We start from the raw sequence: 23,547 nt of genomic DNA on the forward strand, positions 1-23,547 counted from the left end.
TAACCTAGAAAAGCAAATAGGGAATTGTTCCTGTAATAACTCTTGAGCAAAAATGTCAGGGCCCCCTTTACTGACGTTCATTGAGCAGATACTGTGTGTATGTATTTGTGAGGACTTTAGCTCACAAGCAGCCTCTAGGTCGGGAAGCAGCAGAGTCACACCTGTGTTTGCATTGATAGAAATGAACATTTCCTGAGTTCCATCTGTGTGCTAGTCCAGCTCTGTACTGGTAGAAATGTTTCCCTAAGTTTTTTCATTTAAATATTCAAGAGCACTCTGAGGCTTTTTTTTTTTTGAGGTAAGGAAGGCTCAGCTTGCCCAAGATTTAACAACTAAGTAGGTGGCGGAGCCAGGACATGATAACAATATCTCTGACTACAAAACCTACGCTCCACAGATCAGGTTTCTGGGGCAGAAATTCTGGAGTATATGATGAGCTATTAAAGCAGTGGTTTTTAAAATGTTAATCAGCTACACGATTTTCACCAATCCTTAGCAAAGTGAGAAGCAAAACAAGAACATGTATCTAAAGTTATAATACACACACACAACTTATGTCCATCCAGATACACACTTGTTGGTGTAAAGTTGCCAACTGTCCATTTTTGAGAAAGACTGACCTTTATTCTAAGATTGCCTTTGTACTTTTTTGATATTAAATTGTTGTTTTATAAAATAATGGTAATAGCAGATGCTGGTTTTCTTTAAAAATTACCTTACAAATTAAAAACTAAAGTTCTCATCTATCAAACCCCTATTTCTTTTTTTAAAAAATTTTACTTTATTTTTTTATACAGCAGGTTCTTATTAGTTATCCATTTTACACATATTAGTGTGTTTATGTCAATCCCAATCGTCCACTTCATCACACCACCACCACCAACCCCCGCCAATTTCCCCTCTTAGTGTCCATACGTTTGTTCTCTACATCTGTGTCTCTATTTCTGCCCTGCAAACTGGTTCATCTGTACCATTTTTCTAGGTTCCACATATATACATTAGAGACGATACTTGTTTTTCTCTTTCTGACTTACTTCTTCACTCTGTTTGACAGTCTCTAGATCCATCCATATCTCTGCAAATGACCCAATTTCGTTCCTTTTTGTGGCTGAGTAATATTCCATTGTATACATGTACCACATCTTCTTTATCCATTAGTCTGTCGATGGGCATTCAGGTTGCTTCCATGACCTGGCTATTGAAAATAGTGCTGCAATGAACAATGTGGTGCATGTGTCTTTTTGAATTATGGTTTTCTCAGGGTATATGCCCAGTAGTGGGACTCCTGTGTCATATGGTAAATCTATTTTTAGTTTTTTAAGGGATCTCCATACTGTTCTACATAGTGGCTATATCAATTTACATTCCCACCAACAGTGCAAGTGGGTTCCCTTTTCTTCACACCCTCTCCAGAATTTGTTGTTTGTAGATTTTCTGATGCCCATTCTAACTGGTGTGAGGTGATACCTCATTGTAGTTTTGATTTCTATTTCTCTAATAATTAGTGATGCTGAGCAGTTCTTCATGTGTTTCTCGGCCATCTGTACGTCTTCTTTGGAGAAACGTCTATTTACGTCTTCTGCCCATTTTTTGATTGAGTTGTTTGTTTTTTTAATATTGAGCTGCATGAGCTGTTTATATATTTTGGAGATTAATCCTTTGTCCGTTGCTTCATTTGCAAATATATTCTCCCATTCTGAGAGCTGTCTTTTTGTCTTGTTTGTAGTTTCCTTTGCTTTGCAAAAGCTTTTAAGTATCATTAGGTCCCATTTGTTTATTTTTATTTCCATTACTCTAGGAGGTGGATCAAAAAAGATCTTGCTGTGATTTATGTCAAAGCGTGTTCTTCCTATGTTTCCCTCTAAGAGTTTTATAGTGTCCGGGCTTACATTTAGGTCTCTAATCCATTTTGAGTTTATTTTTGTGTATGGTGTTAGGGAGTGTTCTAATTTCATTCTTTTACATGCAGCTGTCCAGTTTTCCCAGCACCACTTATTGAGACTCTTTTCTCCACTGTATATCCTTGCCTCCTTTGTCATAGATTAGTTGATCATAGGTGCGTGGACTTATCTCTGGGCTTTCTATCCTGTTCCATTGATCTATATTTCTGCTTTTGTGCCAGTACCATATTGTCTTGATTACTTTAGTTTTGTAGTATATAGTCTGAAGTCAGGGAGTCTGATTCCTCCCACTCCAGTGTTCTCCCTCAAGACTGCTTTGGCTATTCAGGGTCTTTTGTGTCTCCCTCTAGTTCTGTAAAAAATGCCAGTGGTATTTTGATAGGGATTGCACTGAATCTGTAGATTGCTTTGGGTAGTAGAGTCATTTTCACAATGTTGATTCTTCCAATCCAAGAACATGGTATATCTCTCCATCTGTTTGTATCATCTTTAATTTCTTTCATCAGTGTCTTATAGTGTTTTGCATACAGGTCTTTTGTCTCCCTAAGTAGGTTTATTCCTAGGTATTTTATACTTTCTGTTGCAATGGTAAATGGGAGTGTTTCCTTAATTTATCTTTCAGATTTTTCATCATTAGTGTATAGGAATGCAAGAGATTTCTGTGCATTAATTTTGTATCCTGCAACTTTACCAACTTCATTTATTAGCTCTAGTAGTTTTCTGGTGGCATCTTTCAGATTCTCTATGTATAGTATCGTGTCATCTGCAAACAGTGACAATTTGTATTCCTCTTATTTCTGTTTCTTCTCTGATTGCCGTGGCTAGGACTTCCAAAACTATATTGAATAATAGTGGCGAGAGTGGACATCCTTGTCTTGTCCCTGATCTAGACGAAATGGTTTCACTTTTTCACCAATGAGAATGATGTTGCCTTTGGGTTTGTCATATATGGCCTTTATTATCTTGAGGTAGGTTCCCTTTATGCCCACTTTCTGGAGAGTTTTTTTCATAAATGGGTGTTGAATTTTGTCTAAAGCCTTTTCTGCATCTATTGAGATGATCATATGGTTTTTATTCTTCAATTTGTGAATATGGTGTATCACATTGATTGATCTGCATATATTGAAGAATCCTTGCATCCCTGGAGTAAACCCCACCTGATCATGGTGTATGATCCTTTTAATGTGCTGTTGGATTTTGTTTGCTAGTATTTTGTTGAGTGATATTGGTCTGTAATTTTCTTTTTTTGTAGTATCTTTGTCTGGTTTTGGTATCAGGGTGATGGTGGCCTCATAGAATGAGTTTGGGAGTGTTCCTTCCTCTGTAATTTTTTGGAAGAGTTTGAGAAGGATGGGTGTTAGCTCTTCTCTAAATGTTTGATAGAATTCACCTGTGAAGCCATCTGGTCCTGGACTTTTGTTTGTTGGAAGATTTTTAATCACAGTTTCAATTTCATTACTTGTGACTGGTCTCTTCATATTTTCTATTTCTTCCTGGTTCAGTCTTGGAAAGTTATATCTTTCTAAGAATTTTTCCATTTCTTCCAGGTTGTCAATTTTATTGGCATAGAGCTGCTTGTAGCAGTAGTCTCTTAGGATGGTTTGTATTTCTGTGGTGTCTGTTGTAACTTCTCCTTTTTCTTTTCTAATTTTATTGATTTGAGTCCTCTCCCTGTTTCTTGATGAGTCTGGCTAATGGCTTATCAATTTTGTTTATCTTCTCAAAGAACCAGCTTTTAGTTTTATTGATCTTTGCTACTGTTTTCTTTGTTTCTATTTTATTTATTTCTGCTCCGATCTTTATGATTTCTTTCCTTCTACTAGTTTTTGGTTTTGTTTGTTCTTCTTTCTCTAGTTCCTTTAGGTGTAAGGTTAGATTCTTTATTTGAGATTTTTCTTGTTTCTTGAGGTAGGCTTGTATTGCTATAAACTTCCCTCTTAGAACTGCTTTTGCTGCATCCCATAGGTCAAACCCCTATTTCTGAGAACCACAGGCAAATGACACACAGTGTACGGAAGCTGAAGGCCTGAGGATGAGTTTTAGTTATACGTCACCTACTGAAGATGTGAGGCAAGGTACCTAACTACTCTGAGTCTCAATTTTCTCAGCTACAAGATGGGGTTAATATCTATTTCACAAGGTTAATACACAATTCATAACTTTGTAAGGTATAAAGTACCACAAAAGGTAGTGATTATCATAATAATTCATGGTTACTGGAGCGGGCTTAACTATTTGTATTTCTTTAAAATTTCCTACAAAAATAGAGTTTTTAAAAATTCTTTAATGTCTATGCTTGACTTTTATTATACCATACTCTTTATATTAAAAAACAGAGTCTTTCTGACTCCTAACCACATACCATGACTGTGGTCCCTGTGGACTTGTCAGTATCCCAGAATTTACACACAGTAAAAAAAAAAAAAAAAAAAGTTAGTAGCTAAGAGTAAAACTAGTAAGAGTCATCATTATACTATAATTAAATTAGCAATGTGAAAAGGAATGCACCCTAAGAGACAATTTGCATAATGTTGAAGGGACTTGGCAAACACCTAGCCCTAGCCAGGGCAACCATTCAGTGTTCCCAGTATGGGGATGGAATGGAACTATGTGGGAAACATGAAACTAAAGAAACTTAAACACTAGGTTATCTGCCTCAAGCAATGATGTATTTGGAAAATGAAGAGACAAAGAATAAGATTTTGGTTGGGTTTTATTCTGAATTGTCGTAGGAAAAGCCTCTAATATGGTAGCCATGAATATTCCACTCATTAAGGAGTTGTATTGGAATAGGACGTTTCTGTAAACTGAAAAAAATACCCCAGGACTTCCCTGGTGGTTCAGTGGTTAAGACTCCATGCTTCCACTGCAGGGGCCATGGGTCTGATCCCTGGTCGAGGAGCTAAGATCCCGCATGCCCCGTGGCGTGGCCAAAAAAAAAAAAACCAAACCAAAAACCCCGAAAACCCCTTAACATTACTCAGTATCAGCCTCCCTTATGATGTTCATTTGGTTGTGTGGGTACCTGATGTCAGTAAGAGACATGAGGCTGCCAGGCACTAGAGAGGAGTAGACCCACTGTGAATGAACAAAGTGGCCATCTGGTTTAAAAGTCAATTTCTTTTGAGTTGGTAAATGGAAAATTAATTTCCTTAAAGCCCAATGATTTCTGGTAGAACTGATGAAACTAATTCCCTAAACCTGCAAAAGTGAAGGTCACAACTTCCTCCTTTGAGGTCTAGCTTGCTTCTCTTAGACATTGTTTTTCATACACAATACCACTTAGAAGGAAACAGAAAATTTTCTAATTGCTAAATATGTTAATCCAATCTACACAGGAGGGCAAAGGACACATTTCATTACTCTAACAAATATTTACTATACACAGGAATATAACGTTATAAAGGACACAATATATAAGAAGCTCACAGTCTGATGCAACATAAGACATACAAGCAATTAATATTGTATAAAATATGCCTTGACAAAAAGTAGGAACAAGACAGCAAATGGAGCAACTAAATGCTTGGAGACCTTTGTGAATGCTTCACAGAGGAGATGACATTTGAGCTGGATCTTGGAGATGCATGGGAGTTGTCTATAAAAAAGCACAGAACATGCAGGGGTCCTTCTCAGCCTATGCAAAGACACGGAGGCTCAAAGCAGCATGGCACGTGAGGGAAATAGTGAAAGGTCTGTACTTCCTGCTATGCAGAGTACTAGTAGATGGTACAGTTCAGCTGGAGACAGAATCAAGGGCTAAATTGCCTCATATCCCACATTAAGACATTTGGACTCTTCCGATAGGTAACAGCTACTGAAAACTTCAAACGTAGGCAACTTACCAGATCAGGTCTGATTTCAGAAACAACTCTTTGGACACACAAGAAAGTGGTAACAGGGGTTGTTTCTGCTTTTTAAATTGTATACCAATTTCTATGTATTATCTCTCTTTTTCTCCCCTACACACATACACAACCCCTGCCTCTCTCGCACTCTCCATACATAGACTGAAGTAAAGGACTAGATATAGGGAAGCCAATCGTGAACCTACTACAACAGCCCTGGCAGAAATGAAGAAAGTCTAAATTCAGACAGTGCCACAAAGAATAGATTAGATGAAGAGATGATATATTTAACAGGTCTTAGGGATTGATTGGACATAGTGATGACTGGATGAGTTGTGCCATTAACAGGGAGCAGGAATATAGGAACTAGAAACAGTTCAGGAAGTAGGGCAAAACGAAGACAAGTTCAATTTTAGATATGTTAAGTTTGAAATGGCTGTGGCACGTCCAGATAAAGAGACCACTAAAAAGGTAGAAATAAGATCTGGAGTCACAAAGAATGTCTTAGCTGAAAATACAGATTTAGAGTCATTGGTATACTCCAAAGTATCTGAAACACCAAGAGATAACACACGGAGGACTAAGAAAAGAAGACCAAGGTTAAGATCCTGGGTAAAAAAAATAAAGGGCAAAGTAAAGAATAAGTGAATGAAATTGAAGAAAGATATTCTGAGGACAAGGAAAAGAACCAAGAACAAGTGATATCCCAGAAGCCAAGAGGAGAAGAAGGAGAAAGTTTCAAGCGAGGAGTCGTGCACAGTTCCAAAGGCAGAAAAGAGGTTAAGCAGGATGAGTACTTAAAAGAAGTCACTGGGCTTCCCTGGTGGCACAGTGGTTGAGAGTCCACCTGCCGATGCAGGGGACATGGGTTCGTGCCCCCGTCCGGGAAGATCCCACATGCCGGCTAGGCCCGTGAGCCATGGCTGCTGAGCCTGCGCATCTGGAGCCTGTGCTCCGCAATGGGAGAGGCCATGACAGTGAGAGGCCCGTGTACCGCAAACAAACAAACAAAAAATAGAAGTCACTCATTTTGGCAATTATAAATTGATAATCTTAAAACTTTTTAGAACAGCATAGCTCAAAATGTGGTCATAAAATGGAATTTTAGGAAAGGGCCTGGTAGGCATGCCCGTTATTTCAAATCTTTAAATTTTATTGGGTTAGTATAAATACAACTTGCTTTTTTTTTCAATGACTTACTCAATAGACTAATGACATTAAGAAGAAAGACTAGTACATAAATAAAATTTGTTCTAGCAAATGAAGATGTTGAGGTGGAGAAAACAGAAAGAAGTGTGCAGAGCATTTTCACTTTATAGCTTGCCTTCTGCCTCCCAATCTTGAGGGTCACCTTCATGATCTACAATATAGTAAGTGACTGTTAAAAGAAAGAACAAACGCTTGAGAGTAGAGAAAGCCTAAGCTTCAAGTCTGAGAGTTGATTTTACTCCAGAAGCACAGCTCAGGTCAAATCAACTTACTTTCAAGTCTAAGGACATCTGAGTCCCTCCCTGAATTCTCAACAGAGAGCACAGGGTCTTCCTCTGTTCCTGTCTCAGAGGGCTCTTCTTCAGCAGCATCCAGTGACTGTGAGTTGTCAAAATATTTCTGTTTGTCATGGCTGTTGTCCAGGGTTTTCGCATGACAATTACCTCAATGACAAGAGACACAGATAGAGCACATTAGAAACCTCTCTTGTGTAGTCCCATAGCTCAAGGTCCCCAACTATCAAGAAGAGCAAAAAGGTGACTGTCGGTTTTTCTCCAGCAGAACATGCACAAATCAGTGAGGTGGAGTGCCCAAAGGCAGACCATAATTGTGATTCAAGATTTTGCACTGAAGTTCAAGTTTCACCTGTTAGGCTATTTTAAGTATTTGGGGAAAAAACTATAACAACAAAGTTCAGGTCCCAAGATCTCCTTCCATTCATAATGAATGATTGTGAAACACTTCTCTGAAAGTCAGAAACATCATAAAAAAGTGGTTTTCCTTCTATTTGCCTTTTGAAGGTGAGAAATGACAGATTAGTACCTGAATAAGTCTGGAGATAGATGAATTATAGCTGAAAAATATACCATTCTTGCATCATAGTTTAAAATGAAAGATATACCAAAAGGTAAAGGATTATAAATTAAAAACCAAGGACTTAGAGGGGGATAGTGGAGGCAGAGAATCCACATTTAAGACTGTCAGATCACACAGGTGCCTGTTTTTTTCTTTTGAAAAACAAGTTCTGATCATGTAATAAAGATTTACCTAAGCATAAAATGTCACATCTTGAATGTAATCATAGCACTCTGTGATACCTTCTGATACGTATAGTGAGCATGACCTTTTGCTACAGTTTTGCCCAGGAGTCGAAGAGCTTCGACCTTATTAGGGATTGTATGTTAACAGGGATAAAGAGCCACTATCCAGCTCCACCTGATGGACGTTCTCTGGGTAGGAGAATGTGTTACTAGGCTGTTGTGTATGCTGCAGTGGGAATCTGGCTGGCTGAACAGGTCTCCTCATGTTCCATGTGCGTTGCTACTGAAGGTGCATGTTCAGTGGAAGCCTACATTCATATTATAGGACGATTCTCTGGGTAAGAGTGTAAAAGTAACTTTCCTCCTTTATCAGAACGTCCTAACATTCTCTACAAGTTTTTTTTATTTTTTAAGAGAATGTTGCCCCAAAGAGATGTATGTACCCAATCAGGCTGTCTCTGCGGCAATGGAATTACAAGTCTCTTTCTGGATCTGATGACTCCCTTTCAGATTCCATAATTTTGGAAAGCATTTCTCAGGCCATTTTCCTTATTGTGCCAAGAAAACACAATGGACTCAAAACCTTTCCCAACTTCCTAGGTGAGAGAAAGGGGACTGCCTACTTAGGGATTCACTTCCCATTTTCCAGTTCTATACTACCACACATCTGAGGCTACCATTTTCAACAAGGCTATGTCAGAAGCTTTAGCTCTCAAGAAGCTTACAAGACAATGAATGCAAGACAACAAACAATAATGAGGTAGTCTGCTGTGCCAAGTAAGTGCTTCAGAGAATAAGTTTTGAGTAGGTAGAACTTGAATTTTGAAGAATACGTAGGATCTAAAAACACAGAACTTCAAAAGGGGGAATTACAAGGAAGGGAATCAATATTTATTGAGTACTTCTGTATTTTTTCTTCCACTTACTCCTCAAAAACAGCTTGTGAAATATTATTAATTACACAGATAAGGAAACTGATTATCAGTGAAACTAAGTAACTTGCCTATGGTCAAACAATAAGTAAGTGGTAGATCTGGGATTTGAATTAATTCTATTTTACCACAAAGCTTCTTGGCTTTCCTCTAGTCAATACTACCTCTTTAGCAGAAAAAGTAGAGAAGGTGGCATTCTAGGCAGGGAGGAATAATGTGTTGAGCAAAGCAACAGGAACAGGAATTCTCATTTGTGTTTGGGAGACAACGAGAAGTACGATTTGACAGAGACGGAAGGTGTGGAGTGTGTGGGCCCTGGAGGGCTAAGAAAAGAAGCCATGAGCAATGGTAGTTGCTTTCTTTCTCCAGATTCTCCTGAGAGGACAGAGGTTGCCGATTTGCCTCTAATTCTGTCTTCACCACCTAGTACGTGCAATTAAGTACGGGGAAACCAAGCATAAGAGCATTAAAATAAAACAGAGCAATGACAACAACTACTCTACACACCCGACCGACTAAAATTCACTATGAAGAACAGCATGCTTTTCAGAGGCAATTCTGAATTGGGAAATAAATAAGCATGACTATTAAAAGCAGAGAGGAAAAAAAGCTGACAATGATACTGATAATTTTAAACATGTTTTCCTAGTGAATATCCTCTCTGCCTTCAGCTTTGGTGAATTTGCCTCTAAAGCATTTTTTATCTTGACACAGGTCAAGTAAAGCAAAAAGATAAACCTTTAACACTGGAACCCAGTGAAATTCTAGCTGTGTTTCCTGCAGTTGATTTCCTCCTCCAACCTTTGCCATCTCTTATTTTTCTCTCCCACCCTTTCTATTATAAAAATTTAATTGGTTTCATCTTTTAAAATGTCTGCAATATTTTAAAATGCTTCATAGGTAACTTATAAGATACGATGTGCATAAGATCCGGAAGCTAAAATTAGTCCTCTTGCATGACCTCAAGCCCAGACACCCTCTTGAAGCAAGCCTTCTGCATTCTAAGAATGTCTTGCCCTCCAACTCAGGAAATTGGGGCCAATACCTCTGAGGAAGAGGGCAGGAAAGGGGATCAGGGAGAACTGGGGGAATTAAAGGAAGCATAAGAAGTTTATGTTAGGATATTTCTTGGAAATAGACAGGGTCAAAATGATCATGTAAAAACTACATGCTTTAAAATGAGAACTATTAATATGAATTTTCTTAGGCTGACAGTTAAAAAGAGACTGGTTTAGCATTCTGGTGTGATTTCCATGATTATCTAGGCTAATCATAGAAAGTCATACTGCCTAATTTTTGAATTACTCCTTCCAGTTGCCTGAGGGAGAACTGAAGAATTTCAGAAAAAATAAGTTTCTATTCTTTGGACAGGTCCAGGGCTTCCCTGGTGGCGCAGTGGTTGAGAGTCCGCCTGCCGATGCAGGGGACACGGGTTTGCGCCCCGGTCCGGGAAGATCCCACATGCCGCGGAGAGGCTGGGCCCGTGAGCCATGGCCGCTGAGCCTGCACGTTGGAGCCTGTGCTCTGCAACGGGAGAGGCCACAACAGTGAGAGGCCCGCGTACCGCAAAAAAAAAAAAAAGCACGTATAGTATAGGTCTACTCTAGCTCAAAGGGGAACTAAAAAAAAGTTGCCTATGTAGAAAAATATTGCTTGTCTTCCCAGCAAAGGCAGAGATGATGTTCTTATTAAAGAAACACAAGAAAATGGAGAAGGAAAAATGCAAAGACACCTAAAAAGTAAAAAGTCATCTTCCGTGCATAAGGCTATTATTTTTTGTTAATGCAAAAATGAGGAGATTCTATGGCTTGGACTAACCTTGAGAGGTATGTTGTTGTTGTTGTTGTTTTGGGAACTACATGATTTAAATGAAATGCTTTAGACAACAAGGTTCCAGGTGAAAATGGAAACACTTTTCTCTGCTTAATGCTCTATACTTGCTTGCAAAGCATTTAGCAATTCAAATCCTGGCAGTCTGATTTTTCTTAGAGGTAAGAGAGTACAAGGCAAAACCAACTGAGCATGAAACTCCAAAGAGGGTATTTCTGATTCTGGAACTGCTATGAGATCTTAGACATATCAACATCCTTTTCTGTGGTTAGAGTATTGACTGCATAAGTTGGGTTATTAATATTAACCTCCCCTACAAGGGTGTTCTGGAAAACAACTAAATATTTAATATACCTTGTCAAAGCATAAGTCTCCTAAGGGAGAAAGGCACAATTATTCTGTGGCTAAACAGATTTTCAGAGTAAACTAAGTTCTCAGGAACTCCTACCGTGACTAAGGTTAAAGAAATCTCCTATCTTCTCATATAAACTCTGTTTACAAAGGTCCTAGAAGAATATTTATTTTCTAACTGGAGTTAGGTAACCACTTACTTGTTAAAAAGAATTATTCTCTTCTTTTTTTAAGAATTCTTCTCTTCTGAATCTCATAAGTTGGTAAGAAATTCCTGGTTGTGTTAGGAATCCTTTAGGGTTAGTTATAAGAAAGGAATGCCACAAAATTGAGAGGCCTCAGAACTTTGTAAGAGCCAAGCAACTAATTTCATATTTATTTCTCTAGTAGGATATGTATCTTTTAGGAAAAATAGTAATATAAATTGTGAAGTGAACAAAAGTGTATCTTTCAGTTGTGCACCATTGTTATGCAAGATTGCTTTAAATTATTACGAGGAAACTTTAACTGTGGGTGGCATGTGGGGCCTGGTACTACACAGAGAAATAGGTATACGTGAAGCAGTAAGAAACCTCACTGGGAACAGATTCCTTTATGATTTCCACCTCCACGGGCTGTGACAAAGTCTTGTAGACCTTGTTCTAAGAGGAGCATTCCATGGTATGAATTTAAATCCTGCCTTAGCTGCAGCCTTACCATATGAACCTTGGCAAATCAATTCCCTTCTCTGTGTCTAGGTTCTTTATCTGAAATGGAGAGAGAAGCTACTGTCCTACAGTAAGAGGAGCTGTAGGAAACACTATTGCTGAAACCACGGTGAACATAAACATACAGAACTCCTTGAATCTAGGCGAACCTAGGTTGCTGATGGCTGCATCTGAGACAAGGGAAACTGCCTCACTTCCTCTGTCCTGTGCCGTCCTCCACTTAGACGAGAGAAATCATTTTGACGGAAGTAACGGCTCAGACTTGTTCTCATTCAGCAATTACTGCTGAATGGAATTCTTTGCAGGAGGTTTAAAAGTAATGGTTATGTACTGGCTGACCTTAAAAGTACGGCAATGCCAGACAGAAAACACCATATTAAAGACTTGAAATCAGCAACCTCAGGATTATACAGGTGTTCCCTCACGGTGAGGTGAATGAGCCACAAGTGAGCTTAAAAAGGAAAAACTAAGAAAGAAAAGTGTGTGACCTCAAAAGAAAAGAGAGAGAGAGGGAGGGAGAGAGAGAGAGAGGGATTGATTCCCTTTTACTACATATTCTAGAGTTAAATTCTATCCTGGGTAACACTCTCTTCACACATGGTGGTGGAATGTGATTTGCCCAAGAGTTCAGAGGTGCATTGGTTTCTATAGACCTGTACTCCCTGCCTTCTTTTAGAGAAGAAAAAAGAGAACCACCAATAAATCTGGCCTCTTTGTCTTGCCACGTGGCCATCACTTAAGTGACTAAAGCACAGGGAGCAGAGTCAGCACCAGTTGAGACACAGACACCATGACATGGAGACTGTGGAAGACATGACTCCAGTGATGGAATTCAAGCTCTCCACAGCTGTAACTTCCTCCAGAAATGTGAAAGATCGGGCTAGATGTCTAAACAAGGGAATTTAAACATTTACTGGAAGTTTTACTAGGAAAGATTTTCTCATGTAGAAACAATATTGAGAAAGAAAGAAAATTAACTGCCATAGCTGCTGTTGAATATTTTGTTATTATTGTTATTGTTATTATTAAATTTAAATATCTTACTTCAGCCTAGGGAAATTTGTTTCAAGCAAGAATGTTGGGGAAACAAATCCAATAGATTCTCACACTTACTGATTTACCCATAAATGTCAGTTTTTCAATGAGGGTCAACAAGGACATTTGTAACTTTCATTAAAAACAGAGCAGACAGGAGAAAATACAGGCTATCTATTAGATGTGTCATCTTCTAGTGGACACAAATGAGATAATTCCTTTTCTATTCCCCCTCCTATTGTGCAGGAGCTGCAGACCTCAAAAGAAGATCTATATCTATATATGTATGTTGAGTGAGGGTCTGGTATAAAGCATTCTGGATAAACAGTGGGTGGGTATGAGTTAATTACCCTCTATTACTAAGTATTTTCAGTAGTTCAAACCTGAAATGCCATTAGCTAATTTGCAGTTTAAGTACATTCTATGGGCTAAATATTGGGAGGATGGTGTGGAATGCATAGTGGGCCATGGTATGAAGATGAAAAAAAGGATTGGTCCCTGCTCTCAATGAGCTAGAGAAGTCCTGTAGGAGAGTAGTGTCTTGTACACAAGTAACTGTAATGGCAAGTCACAGGAGCTGAAGGAGAGGCGCAGGTGGCATGACTGGTTATGCATTACTTATAATTAAGGGATCAGTAAGGCATATAGCAGAAGTGGGCCTTGAAGGATGGGCAAGATTAGAATTTTTGTGTGGGGGGAGGGCAGGAGGGGGGGTTATGGGGAAGAGCTACTGAAAACAATATAAGCCGACACAAGGAACCAGGAAAGCAGGGTGTATGTGGTAAAGAAAACAAGTATTCCACAATAGCATCATCATATGTCATGGTTTGGTATAATTTCCATTGACTTTGCAAAAGACAGAATGATATTAAAGTCCTTATGTGGTCAGTGAGCTTAAATTAAGCATGTCTATTCGCATCAACCACATATTCTTGCAGTGAGTTGGCTTCATTCAATTCTTAATACCTAGAATAAGCCTATAAACAGAGGGTTGGGATGAGGCAACAGGGGAGGGCTTAGATTTCCTAGCTACTCACAACCTCTGGAGTTTATATTTACCTCTCCTTTCTCTTGCTGCAAGTGATTGGTCACCTGCTGATGTCAAGGAAAAAAATCTGGTAGAAAAATCAATAGATTTAACTCTGCTCCCCCTCCTCAAACTATAAATGGAGGCCCAGAGATATGCATAATGGGGAAGGGACCTTCCATCAGAAGCATTTACTGCCATTAGGCTTGCGCTTTTTCCTAAATGCAATTTCCTAATGCAAGGCCAAGGCTAATAAAACGTCAAAGGCTACTTGGTCTTTTTTACTCCTCAGACTAAGTGGATTATAAGAACAGTACCTTTAAATGAGAACACAAGAGCCTAGTTATTCCATGATTGTTAAGGACTTGAGCCCAGTAATATCTCATAGGACTTAGATATGAGGACAAAGAGGGTTAGGCATTGTCCTTTACACTGGTTGGGTAATAAGTATGATATTTAAACAAAGGTTAACAAAAAAGGCCACTGAAGTCCCTCTACCACAGAACGTTTTGAGCAAGGCCTTGTGGCTTTCAGTAAGAAAGTTCCCTAGCTGCCTGATATCAGACCCACTTTAGGGGTTTGGGATTAAGACAGGAACTTTGATTTGAGTATATCTACCTAAATCTAAGTACATATTATCAGTGCACTAAATCAAGTGAAAAGCATAGAAAAATAAATGATAGTATCATACTGTTTCCTTTTGCTTTATATCACCAAAGTTGCCTGGAGGCATTCACCTCAGTGGCCACTTTGCACGTAATAAATAACATGGTTTCTTGCTCTCTCCCAGTTTTTAACATTTATGGTACTTAGGCAGTGTACGGTGAGGGAGGTGGTGAATTGTTTTGTTCATGTTAGGTTTTCCTCTAGCTGTATTTCACATCATCAAGGGAAATTGGCTATATTACTACAGGTATACCAGGACTCAGAAGACTTGATCAACACCACATACCCTATGAGCTGCTACTGACCTCTAGTTCCTTCTCCTGAAATTTGATATGCTTGTTTTATTATTTTTTAAAATAATTATCATTTTAGATATTTGTGATTTGACTGGGTTATTAAGTAATGCCTGGCAGCTAAAGCAGTTAAACTGCTTTCAGAGTGGCAAATTTTGAATGGCAAATTTAGATTTGTTGTTATATCAATAAAAATAAACTAAATGAGAAGAGAAATCCGAAGCTGTGTTCTTTTCAACAGCTATGAAATATGATTTAAATTTCTCCTGTATTTTCAAGATCCTAACTAAATAAACTTTGGTGGTTAAGAAAAAGTAACAGACTACTGAGACTTTCTTGGTCAAAGATCACAATAGTTTAGTATGAAATAAATCCGACTATTGTAACAACCAACACTGAAAGAAAAAAGGGGGGGAAAACCCAAAACCAGCATATACACGGACACACAGACACATGCCAGGTATCCTCAGCCATATGTATTTTAAATCTCACTAATGCTCTTTTCTACTGATTATCAGGCTCAACTGCTTTATTTCCATCAGCCCATGGAACTGAGTTTTAAAAAAAAATCATTCAATGATTAAATCTGTAAAAGGGTTGAAATACTTGGTGCTCACTGTTTTTTGTTTTTCTTTAATACATTTATTTTACTTATTTATTTTTGGCTAAGTTGGGTCTTCATTGCTGCGTGCGGGCTTTTAGTTGCGGCGAGCAGGGGCTACTCTTTCGTTGAGGTGCGCGGGCTTCTCACCGCGGTGGCTTCTCTTGTTGCAGAGCATGGGCTCTAGGGGTGTGGGCTTCAGTAGTCGTGGCACACGGGCCTAGTAGTTGTGGCTCACTGGCTCTAGAGCGCAGGCTCAGTAGTTGTGGTGCATAGGCTTATTTGCTCTGGGGTATGTGGGATCGTCCTGGACCTGGGATCGAACTCGTGTCCCCTGCATTGGCAGGCGGATTCTTAACCACTGCACCACCAGGGAAGCCCCTATTTTCTTGGTTTGTTTTCCGTTTATTTTGGCTGCACCTTGCAGCTTGTGGGATTTTAGATCCCTGACCAGGGACTGAAGCTGGGCCCACGGCAATGAAAGCACCACGTCCTAACCACTGGACTGCCAGGGAACTGCTGGTACTCACTGTTTCAAACAAGAACTCCAAAACTGGGAATTCATTTCAACTAGTTGGTTTGCAGTGCACGTAAAGAATTTTCTGAGGCATAGGTCACTTAAAAAAGAGCCCACTCTAATGTAGCATGGATTTGTGTGTGTGTGTGTGTGTGTGTGTGTGTGTGAGAGAGAGAGAGAGAGAGAGAGAGAAAGAGAGAGAGAGAGAGAGAGGGAGAGAGGGAGAGAGAGAGAGAGAGAGAGAGAGAGAGGGAGAGAGGGAGAGAGGGAGAGAGAGAGAGAGAGAGAGGGAGAGAGGGAGAGAGGGAGAGAGAGAGAGAGAGAGAGAGGGAGAGAGGGAGGGAGGGAGGGAGAGAGAGAGAGAGAGAGAGAGAGGGAGGGAGGGAGGGAGGGAGGGAGAGTTCTGCCAATTAGAATAATCTTTTTGAATGGGAAGGAGTCATGCAAATGCTTGCTATATGAGATAGCAAAGCTTAACATCACAAACTGAAATATCTCCAAAAACATCTGCAACAATGAATAGAAACTGAAGATGTAAAAAGATAGCATCCAATGAACTTGCCTAACTTACTACACACAAAGTATTTATAACTAGAAGTTAGCCCCCTTCAGTTCCTATCAGGAGACATGTACTACTGCAGTGACAAACCATATTTAAAATATCTTGCTCAATAATTAGTGGGGGCTAGATAAAACAGACCCCATCTTGCTCATCCTTCATTTTTCTTGCTGGTGTGTACAATCACTGTGACCTCAGTGATGTGAATGCAGGAAACCACAGTAAGTTCCTGACGCAGAATGGCGCCTATACACAAAGAAAGATGTCTCAGTATAACTTTCCAACCCTATCTGTAGGTAAGTGTTCACAAAATATGATTAACGATGCCTTCCAGTGGGTGTCCCGCACTACATACAGAGCATAAAGGAAGCAGAACCATGATCTTAATTTACAAACTCAAAAGTATAACTCACTTCCTACTGGAGACTCAAGATAGTAACCCTAACACTGGCAAAGACCATTCGCACACCTGAAGTGTTAAGCTCTGTAACTCAGATTATAAATTTACAACTTCTTCTTTTTAAGGTAATGAACAAAAGAATTCCATAACTGAGTAACAAGCTGCAGTGCTAACCTCCTAGCTGACTTCAAGAAGTGCTACTCAAATATCTAGAGTGATTGCTTAGTTGCTGCCCTTGGACACAGTCCTCTTGCAGCATCACAACCAAGCCGCAGTGAATCAGTTCCAAGAGTCCCAGAGACAGAATAAAACCACTTGCTCCGTGTGTATTACATGCTGGGCCTAATAAATGCCTTACTTCTTCACTCAGCTGCCAAAGTTTTCTACTATTTTATTCCAAACACAAATTACTTTTTCATGTTTCTAGTAAGTGGATTTTTTTAAAGTCTTCCTTATTTGTGTCCTATTATATATTATCTAAAGAATGATTCCTGGTATCATTAACTATTTGCTTTAAGGTTATTTTAGTTACACAGTGACAGGATGAAACAAAAGTTATATAGTTTAGAATCTATGCCAGAAACTCTAAAAGTAATTCAACTATACATAGAGAGCTCACTTTAATAGTTCTATCTTCCTAAAATTTATTCTTGTTTTAGTATAGATATTTCCCCATTTTACAGAAAATACTTTTGATGAAATGAGGTCACCAAATGATTTTCTAAACTGTTAAACCCAGAGCTTCCCACACTATTCATTCGTCCACTACTGTCGTGATTTTCCCATAGGTACCAGTACCATTATTTATGCAATGTTCTTCTTTAAATGGAGTCACTGTGTAATCTTACATTAATTTATGTTAAAAGGGAAAATCAGTACCACTTTTCATGAATTACAGATTTGATGTGCTGGTTATTTATTTCTTCTAATGCCCATTAGAATAAGCCACAAATACTAAAATCAAAAAATGTTACTCTAAGTACCACCTAGAAGCTTGTGTGCCTCTGGTGATATTTGTACCCTACTTTAGGAACCAATATAGGACATGCTACTGTTGATTTCTTTTTCCTTCTCAAACTCTCTGTTCTTCTGACCTTCAAGACCCAGCTCCCTCTTGGTTCTCCCAATACCTCTCTTTACTCACTTTCACTGCCTCTGCTCCTTAAATGCTAGTATTTTCTAAGATTCCATTCTAGGACTTTTCTTCTCACCCTGAACAATCTGAGGGAACCAGTGGCATCTCTGTATGAACATGTCTATCACTGAACTTATTTTCCAGCCACACATGAAGGCATAGGTAATTTCTTTTCCATATTCCTTCTCTAAATTAATGACATTGACATGATCCAGTTACCAAAATTAGAAACCTCTCTATTCAATTCACCTTCTGAGTCCATTGTTTTCAGCCCTTCCTCTCTCATTGTATTTCTAACCTCCTCTGCCCCTCTTCACACTCATCTGACAACTGGCCTCTTACTTCACTGAGAAGTAATCAAAAGTCGCACCAACATACCTACATCTATACCTATAAATTGTACCTTCTCCTATTCAAGGACAACCTCTACACTACACTTGTGCCTTGGAGCCCATCCCCTTCTGTTTATTCAAGAGTTTTGCTTCTACAATTTTTTCTGCATCCTCAATTTCCTCCTCTTTACTGGATATTTCCTACAGGAACACACTGCAATACCTCTTATTTTTAGAACAATAAAGCCAAAACCAAATATCTTCGATCCCACATTCCCCCACAACTACAATCCCATTTTTCTGCTCCTCACTACAGCAAAACTCCTTGAAAGAGCTGCTGGCCATCTCCACTTCACCTACTTCACAAGCCATTTAATACAAACTTTTAGAAGACTGCCAACAACCTCCATGTTCAGAAATCCGATGCTTTATTCTCTGTCCTCATCCAACTCAAGCTTAGGATATATCCACGTAGCATAAGAATAACGATATAACTGACCACTCCTTGGAACACTTTCTTCGCTTGGCTTCTGGAACAGAACACTTGCCTGGTTTCCCTACTGTCTTACTGGCTACTCCTGTAATGTTCTTCCTCTTCCCAATCACTAAATGTTGGCTGGAATGCCCTAGTAATTAATCGCTGACCTCTTTTCTTTTTATACTAATCACTGAGGTAAGTTCATCCAATTTTGTGATTTTTAAAAGACATTCATATGTCCATCGTTCACAAATTTTCATCTCTAGCCTGGGGCTCTTCCTTGACCATAATGACATTCATATATACCCAACTGCCTACCCAATACCATCACTTAAACATTTAGAAGGCAACTGAAACTTGTTTAAAACTTGTTTTTCTCCCTAAATCTGTTCCTTCCTCAGACTTTCTCTCATTAAATAGCACCACTGGTTATTAAAAATCTCATTAAATAGCACCTAGTTGATTAGGTCCCATATTTAGGAGTCACCCTGACCCCTGCTTCTTTCATTTCCCATACTTCCTCTGGTAGTGTCTTATTGGTTCCACCTTCAAAAATATACCCCAAATATGATGATCACTTCTCACCTTCTCCCCTCTCACCCCACTGGTCCAAGGCAACATCATCCTTCACCTACATTTTTTTTTGTGTGTGTGTGTGTGTTATGCGGGCCTCTCACTGTTGTGGCCTCTCCCGTTGCAGAGCACAGGCTCCGGACGCGCAGGCTCAGCGGCCATGGCTCACGGGCCCAGCCGCTCCGCGGCATGTGGGATCTTCCCAGACCGGGGCACGAACCCGTGTCCCCTGCCTCGGCAGGCGGACTCTCAACCACTGCGCCACCAGGGAAGCCCCACCTACATTTTTGCAACAGCATCCTAACTGGTCTTCCTGCTTGTGCCATTACCTGACTACAATCTATCTTCAACAGAGCAGCCAGAAGAATCCTGTTAAAACGTAAATCAGATAATTTTCCTCTAATGCTCAAACCCTTCCAAATCATACATCTTTCTCTTAGAATAAAAGCCCAAATTATTAGAATGGTCTGCAAGGCAGTAAAGATGCGGTTCTACCCTCCTCCCGTTCGTCTGTGCTTTCATTTCCTCCAACACCACCAAACCACAGAAAAGCTCTCCTTGCATAAGCTTTTGCAACAACGACTTTCTCTGCCTGAAATGCTCTTATGCTGTATGTCTGCATGGTCCAACCCTTTACCTCCTTCAAATCTTTGCTCAAGTGTCACTTTCTCAATGGGGCCTCCCTTAACAATCCAATTTAAATATCACACCAACCCTCCTGCTCTATTTATTTTTCCCCAGAGCACTTATTTGCTAACATACTAAATAACTTCTTTCGTATGTTTATCATCTGCTCTGTTTCTCTTTACTAGAATGGAGCTCCGTAAGACTTGGAGTTTTTTGCTTGCTTGTTTGGTTTCTAGTTCCTAGAATAGTAGACATTAGTTGAATAAATGAATGAATAAATAAGCCATACTCAGGTCCCTTTGCTTGAAAGAAAACAAATACTCTATTGCTTTAGAAGGTTATATCCACTATCAAATTTCATTTTTCTTAAATATTATTTGGCCAGGTTAACAATCTATAATGACTGGAGGACAACTGTAGAAAGACCTTAAGCAGGGGCCAACAGGCTCATTCCTCAAAAGAAAACAATTTTTTTTGCATGCCAGACAAAAAATTCATGTTAAAAACCAAGAAGTATTTATATACATATTAAATGTCTTTCGGAGGCTGAAGTGTAAAACCACTGCTTAACAAAACCTGCCTAAATGTCTTAACTTCTTATGAAAACAAAAGGTAACCATTTTGCTCATGAAACCAAAATGCTGGGAATCCCAAAAGACAAATATTACCTACTGAGTGAATATTACAAGTACGGCTACCAGATCTTCTGTGTAAAATCCAATGCTTTACAGCAATCTAATGATGCAAATACAGAAGAGATCAAAGTGACACGCTAAACTGAAAGGGACCATTTTAGGTGTGCTTTTAGGGTTTATTATGACTGTCCCCCATAATACAGTTCAGAGGCATGTTTTATATAGGGATGTATGTATCTCTTTTGAGGGATGATATACAAAGTGCAGCGATTATACTACTTTCATAAAATGACTCAAGAATCTACAAATATGAATTCTTTCAGTCTTGGCAGTGGAATAGTTTATGGCTTGAGAATAAAAGAATTACGCATGAGAGCCACACTGGCCTTAGAAGACAGAGGACTCAGATTTCAGTCTCTGTGCTACCAATGACTGACTCTGTGACTTGAGTAAATCATAACTTTTGCTTCTAGGTTCATAAAAAAGGCACTTTTCTTATCCCTTCTCTCACCGTCATATAGATGCTTATCAAAGGATTGTTTGTTAACCAATAATTAAAGCCCTTTAAGTAAAGAAGTATAAAAATTTATACATATTACATATAGAGAGGTACATCTAGCTTTGTTGCAGGATGCACCTGCACCTACAGGATTCTGAGCCTGTAGAAAGTTAACCAGTTTTCATTCTTCCAACAAAAATAAATGGAGGTAAGCTAACTAGTAGCATATTAAAAATGCTATTAAAAACTGTGTCTTTCAGACTGTATTTTCTTTCTTTTTTTTTTGCGGTACGTGGGCCTCTCACTATTGTGGCCTCTCCCGCTGCGGAGCACAGGTTCCGGATGCACAGGCTCAGCGGCCATGGCTCACGGGCCCAGCCGCTCCGCGGCACGTGGGACCCTCCCAGACCGGGGCACAAACCCGTGTCCCCTGCATTGGCAGGCGGACTCTCAACCACTGCGTCACCAGGGAAGCCCTCTTTCTTTTTTTGTAAAGCAGGTATCTTCACTAATTCTCATCAAGAATGTGATAAAGCAGGTCCTTAACTGCAGGTAGAATGTGTTGGATAGTCCACAGGAGGGCAGCAAAATGCAGGATTTCTTTTCCTTCAAAATCTGAACTCCATGTAAAATTGCTTTAAGCTACAAGCTATAAATCTACAGAAATTTGGGTGGAAGAACACAGACTAAAACCACAGGCAAGAAACAAGTTATAAAACGAGATAAGATTTAGGTAAATAGTACGTAGATGCTATAAATAGAGAAACATTATAAAGACAACACAGGGGCTTCCCTGGTGGTGCAGTGGTCGAGAGTCCGCCTGCTGATGCAGGGGACACGGGTTCGTGCCCCGGTCCGGGAAGATCCCACGTGCCGCGGAGCAGCTGGGCCCGTGAGACATGGCCGCTGGGCCTGCGCGTCTGGAGCCTGTGCTCCGCAACGGGAGAGGCCACAGCAGTGAGAGGCCCGCGTACTGCAAAAAACAACAACAACAAAAAAAAAACAAAAAACAAAACAAACAAACAAAAGACAACACAGGATAATTCTTCTGCACATTGGAACAGATATTAAAGCTCATGTATGCGATTTGGAAATTCTATTTTTTTCTATGGTGGTGAAAGCTTTGAAATACACTTTATAGAGAAATGTATATAAAATTCTAACCATACCTAGTTAAAGTCTGAGTTCTGTATAACATTTATTCATAATTTCTAAAGATCTGGGCCAATAATTTTAAGTGGGTAGGTGCCTCAGCAGATTAAGAAAAGACCAATGTTCAGCGATTGTGGGGCTGATGCTTAATTATACTCAGTTAATAACAATGCCATTGTCAGCAGCATACCTATACACATGCAATGAAGTCTAACAAATATAACCTTCCGTTGGTCTTATCTTTTCTAATGTAAGAAAAGTAATACTGAGTGAAGAATACTAAAAGTAAAATTATGCATATCAGAGACATAATAATAGAACAATGTATATTGCTTAAGTAGTAGAAAGCATCTTTTTTAGATGTAACTTTTTAATTTTCAAATCAGTGAAACTGAAGAATGAAAGTATGTAGAAAATACTCTTAAGTAATAAACACTTGGAAAATCCACTATCATGAATATTACAGATTTAATATCCACGTTTTGCTTATTATAAATTATTTTCCATTTTTCATCATTAGAGAATATAATCATTATTGCTTCATGAAATCCCATTTTCTGTGACACCCTGTTATTTTCAATTTTTAAAAAGTCCTTTTTTAGTGTTGAGCACTCAAGAGACCTTACTTATACTCAAAAGCATTGTAAGTTTATTTAACAGGTTCCATTTTACTTTACAAAAGGCCAAGTATGTTGTTATTGAAAAATGAGTTTGTTCAAGTGGCCAATTCAGTTCTATTTAAGTTGAATTGTAAAATAACAAGCCAATAAATGTGGACAAAAAGTATGTATTTAAAAACTGCCAAAATAAAATGTTTAATCAAAACTGGAAGCACTAGCTTCTCTTTCACAGTCAACTTGAGAGCTGGCAATTAAAAAATCTATTATGTTTTCCTTCCCAGCATCCTTGAAACTGTAATGCTGATATAAAAATACCTATAAAAGAAAAGAATTTATTAAGACTATTCAAAGGAGAGAGAGAGATGATGATAAGCAGTTTCTGTAAGAACAAATGCAACTAATAAATGGCAGTAAATAAGAGGATTATCTAGATTAATCAAAGTTTGGGAAAACTGTCAGATAAATGATTCTGCACTAATTGACACATTTTTAGCTATAAAGTCTTTCAAGTAAGAAAAGTTTGTGAGCATAATGATTATGTACTTCTAAGCTGAATGAATCAGTATTCACAGCTAAATAC

At 39.0% G+C, this 23,547-nt stretch overlaps 1 protein-coding gene across 2 annotated transcripts in view; it reads right to left on the reverse strand.

Annotated features, from left to right (window-relative positions):
• The window catches only part of TTC17 (tetratricopeptide repeat domain 17), a 155,183-nt gene that overhangs the window by 54,009 nt on the left and 77,627 nt on the right, over window positions 1–23,547 (reverse strand). Inside the window, exon 17 of one of the 2 annotated variants that reach the window (XM_030864646.3) lies at window positions 7,231–7,401. The exons of the other annotated variant lie outside the window; for it this stretch is intronic. Within the exon in view, the coding sequence (XP_030720506.1) occupies window positions 7,231–7,401 (171 nt within the window). The remainder of the gene's footprint in view (window positions 1–7,230; window positions 7,402–23,547) is intronic. 2 annotated transcript variants of the gene reach the window in all.

This window comes from Globicephala melas, chromosome 8, assembly GCF_963455315.2.
Source record: "Globicephala melas chromosome 8, mGloMel1.2, whole genome shotgun sequence".
NCBI classification, from domain to species: Eukaryota; Metazoa; Chordata; class Mammalia; order Artiodactyla; family Delphinidae; genus Globicephala; species Globicephala melas.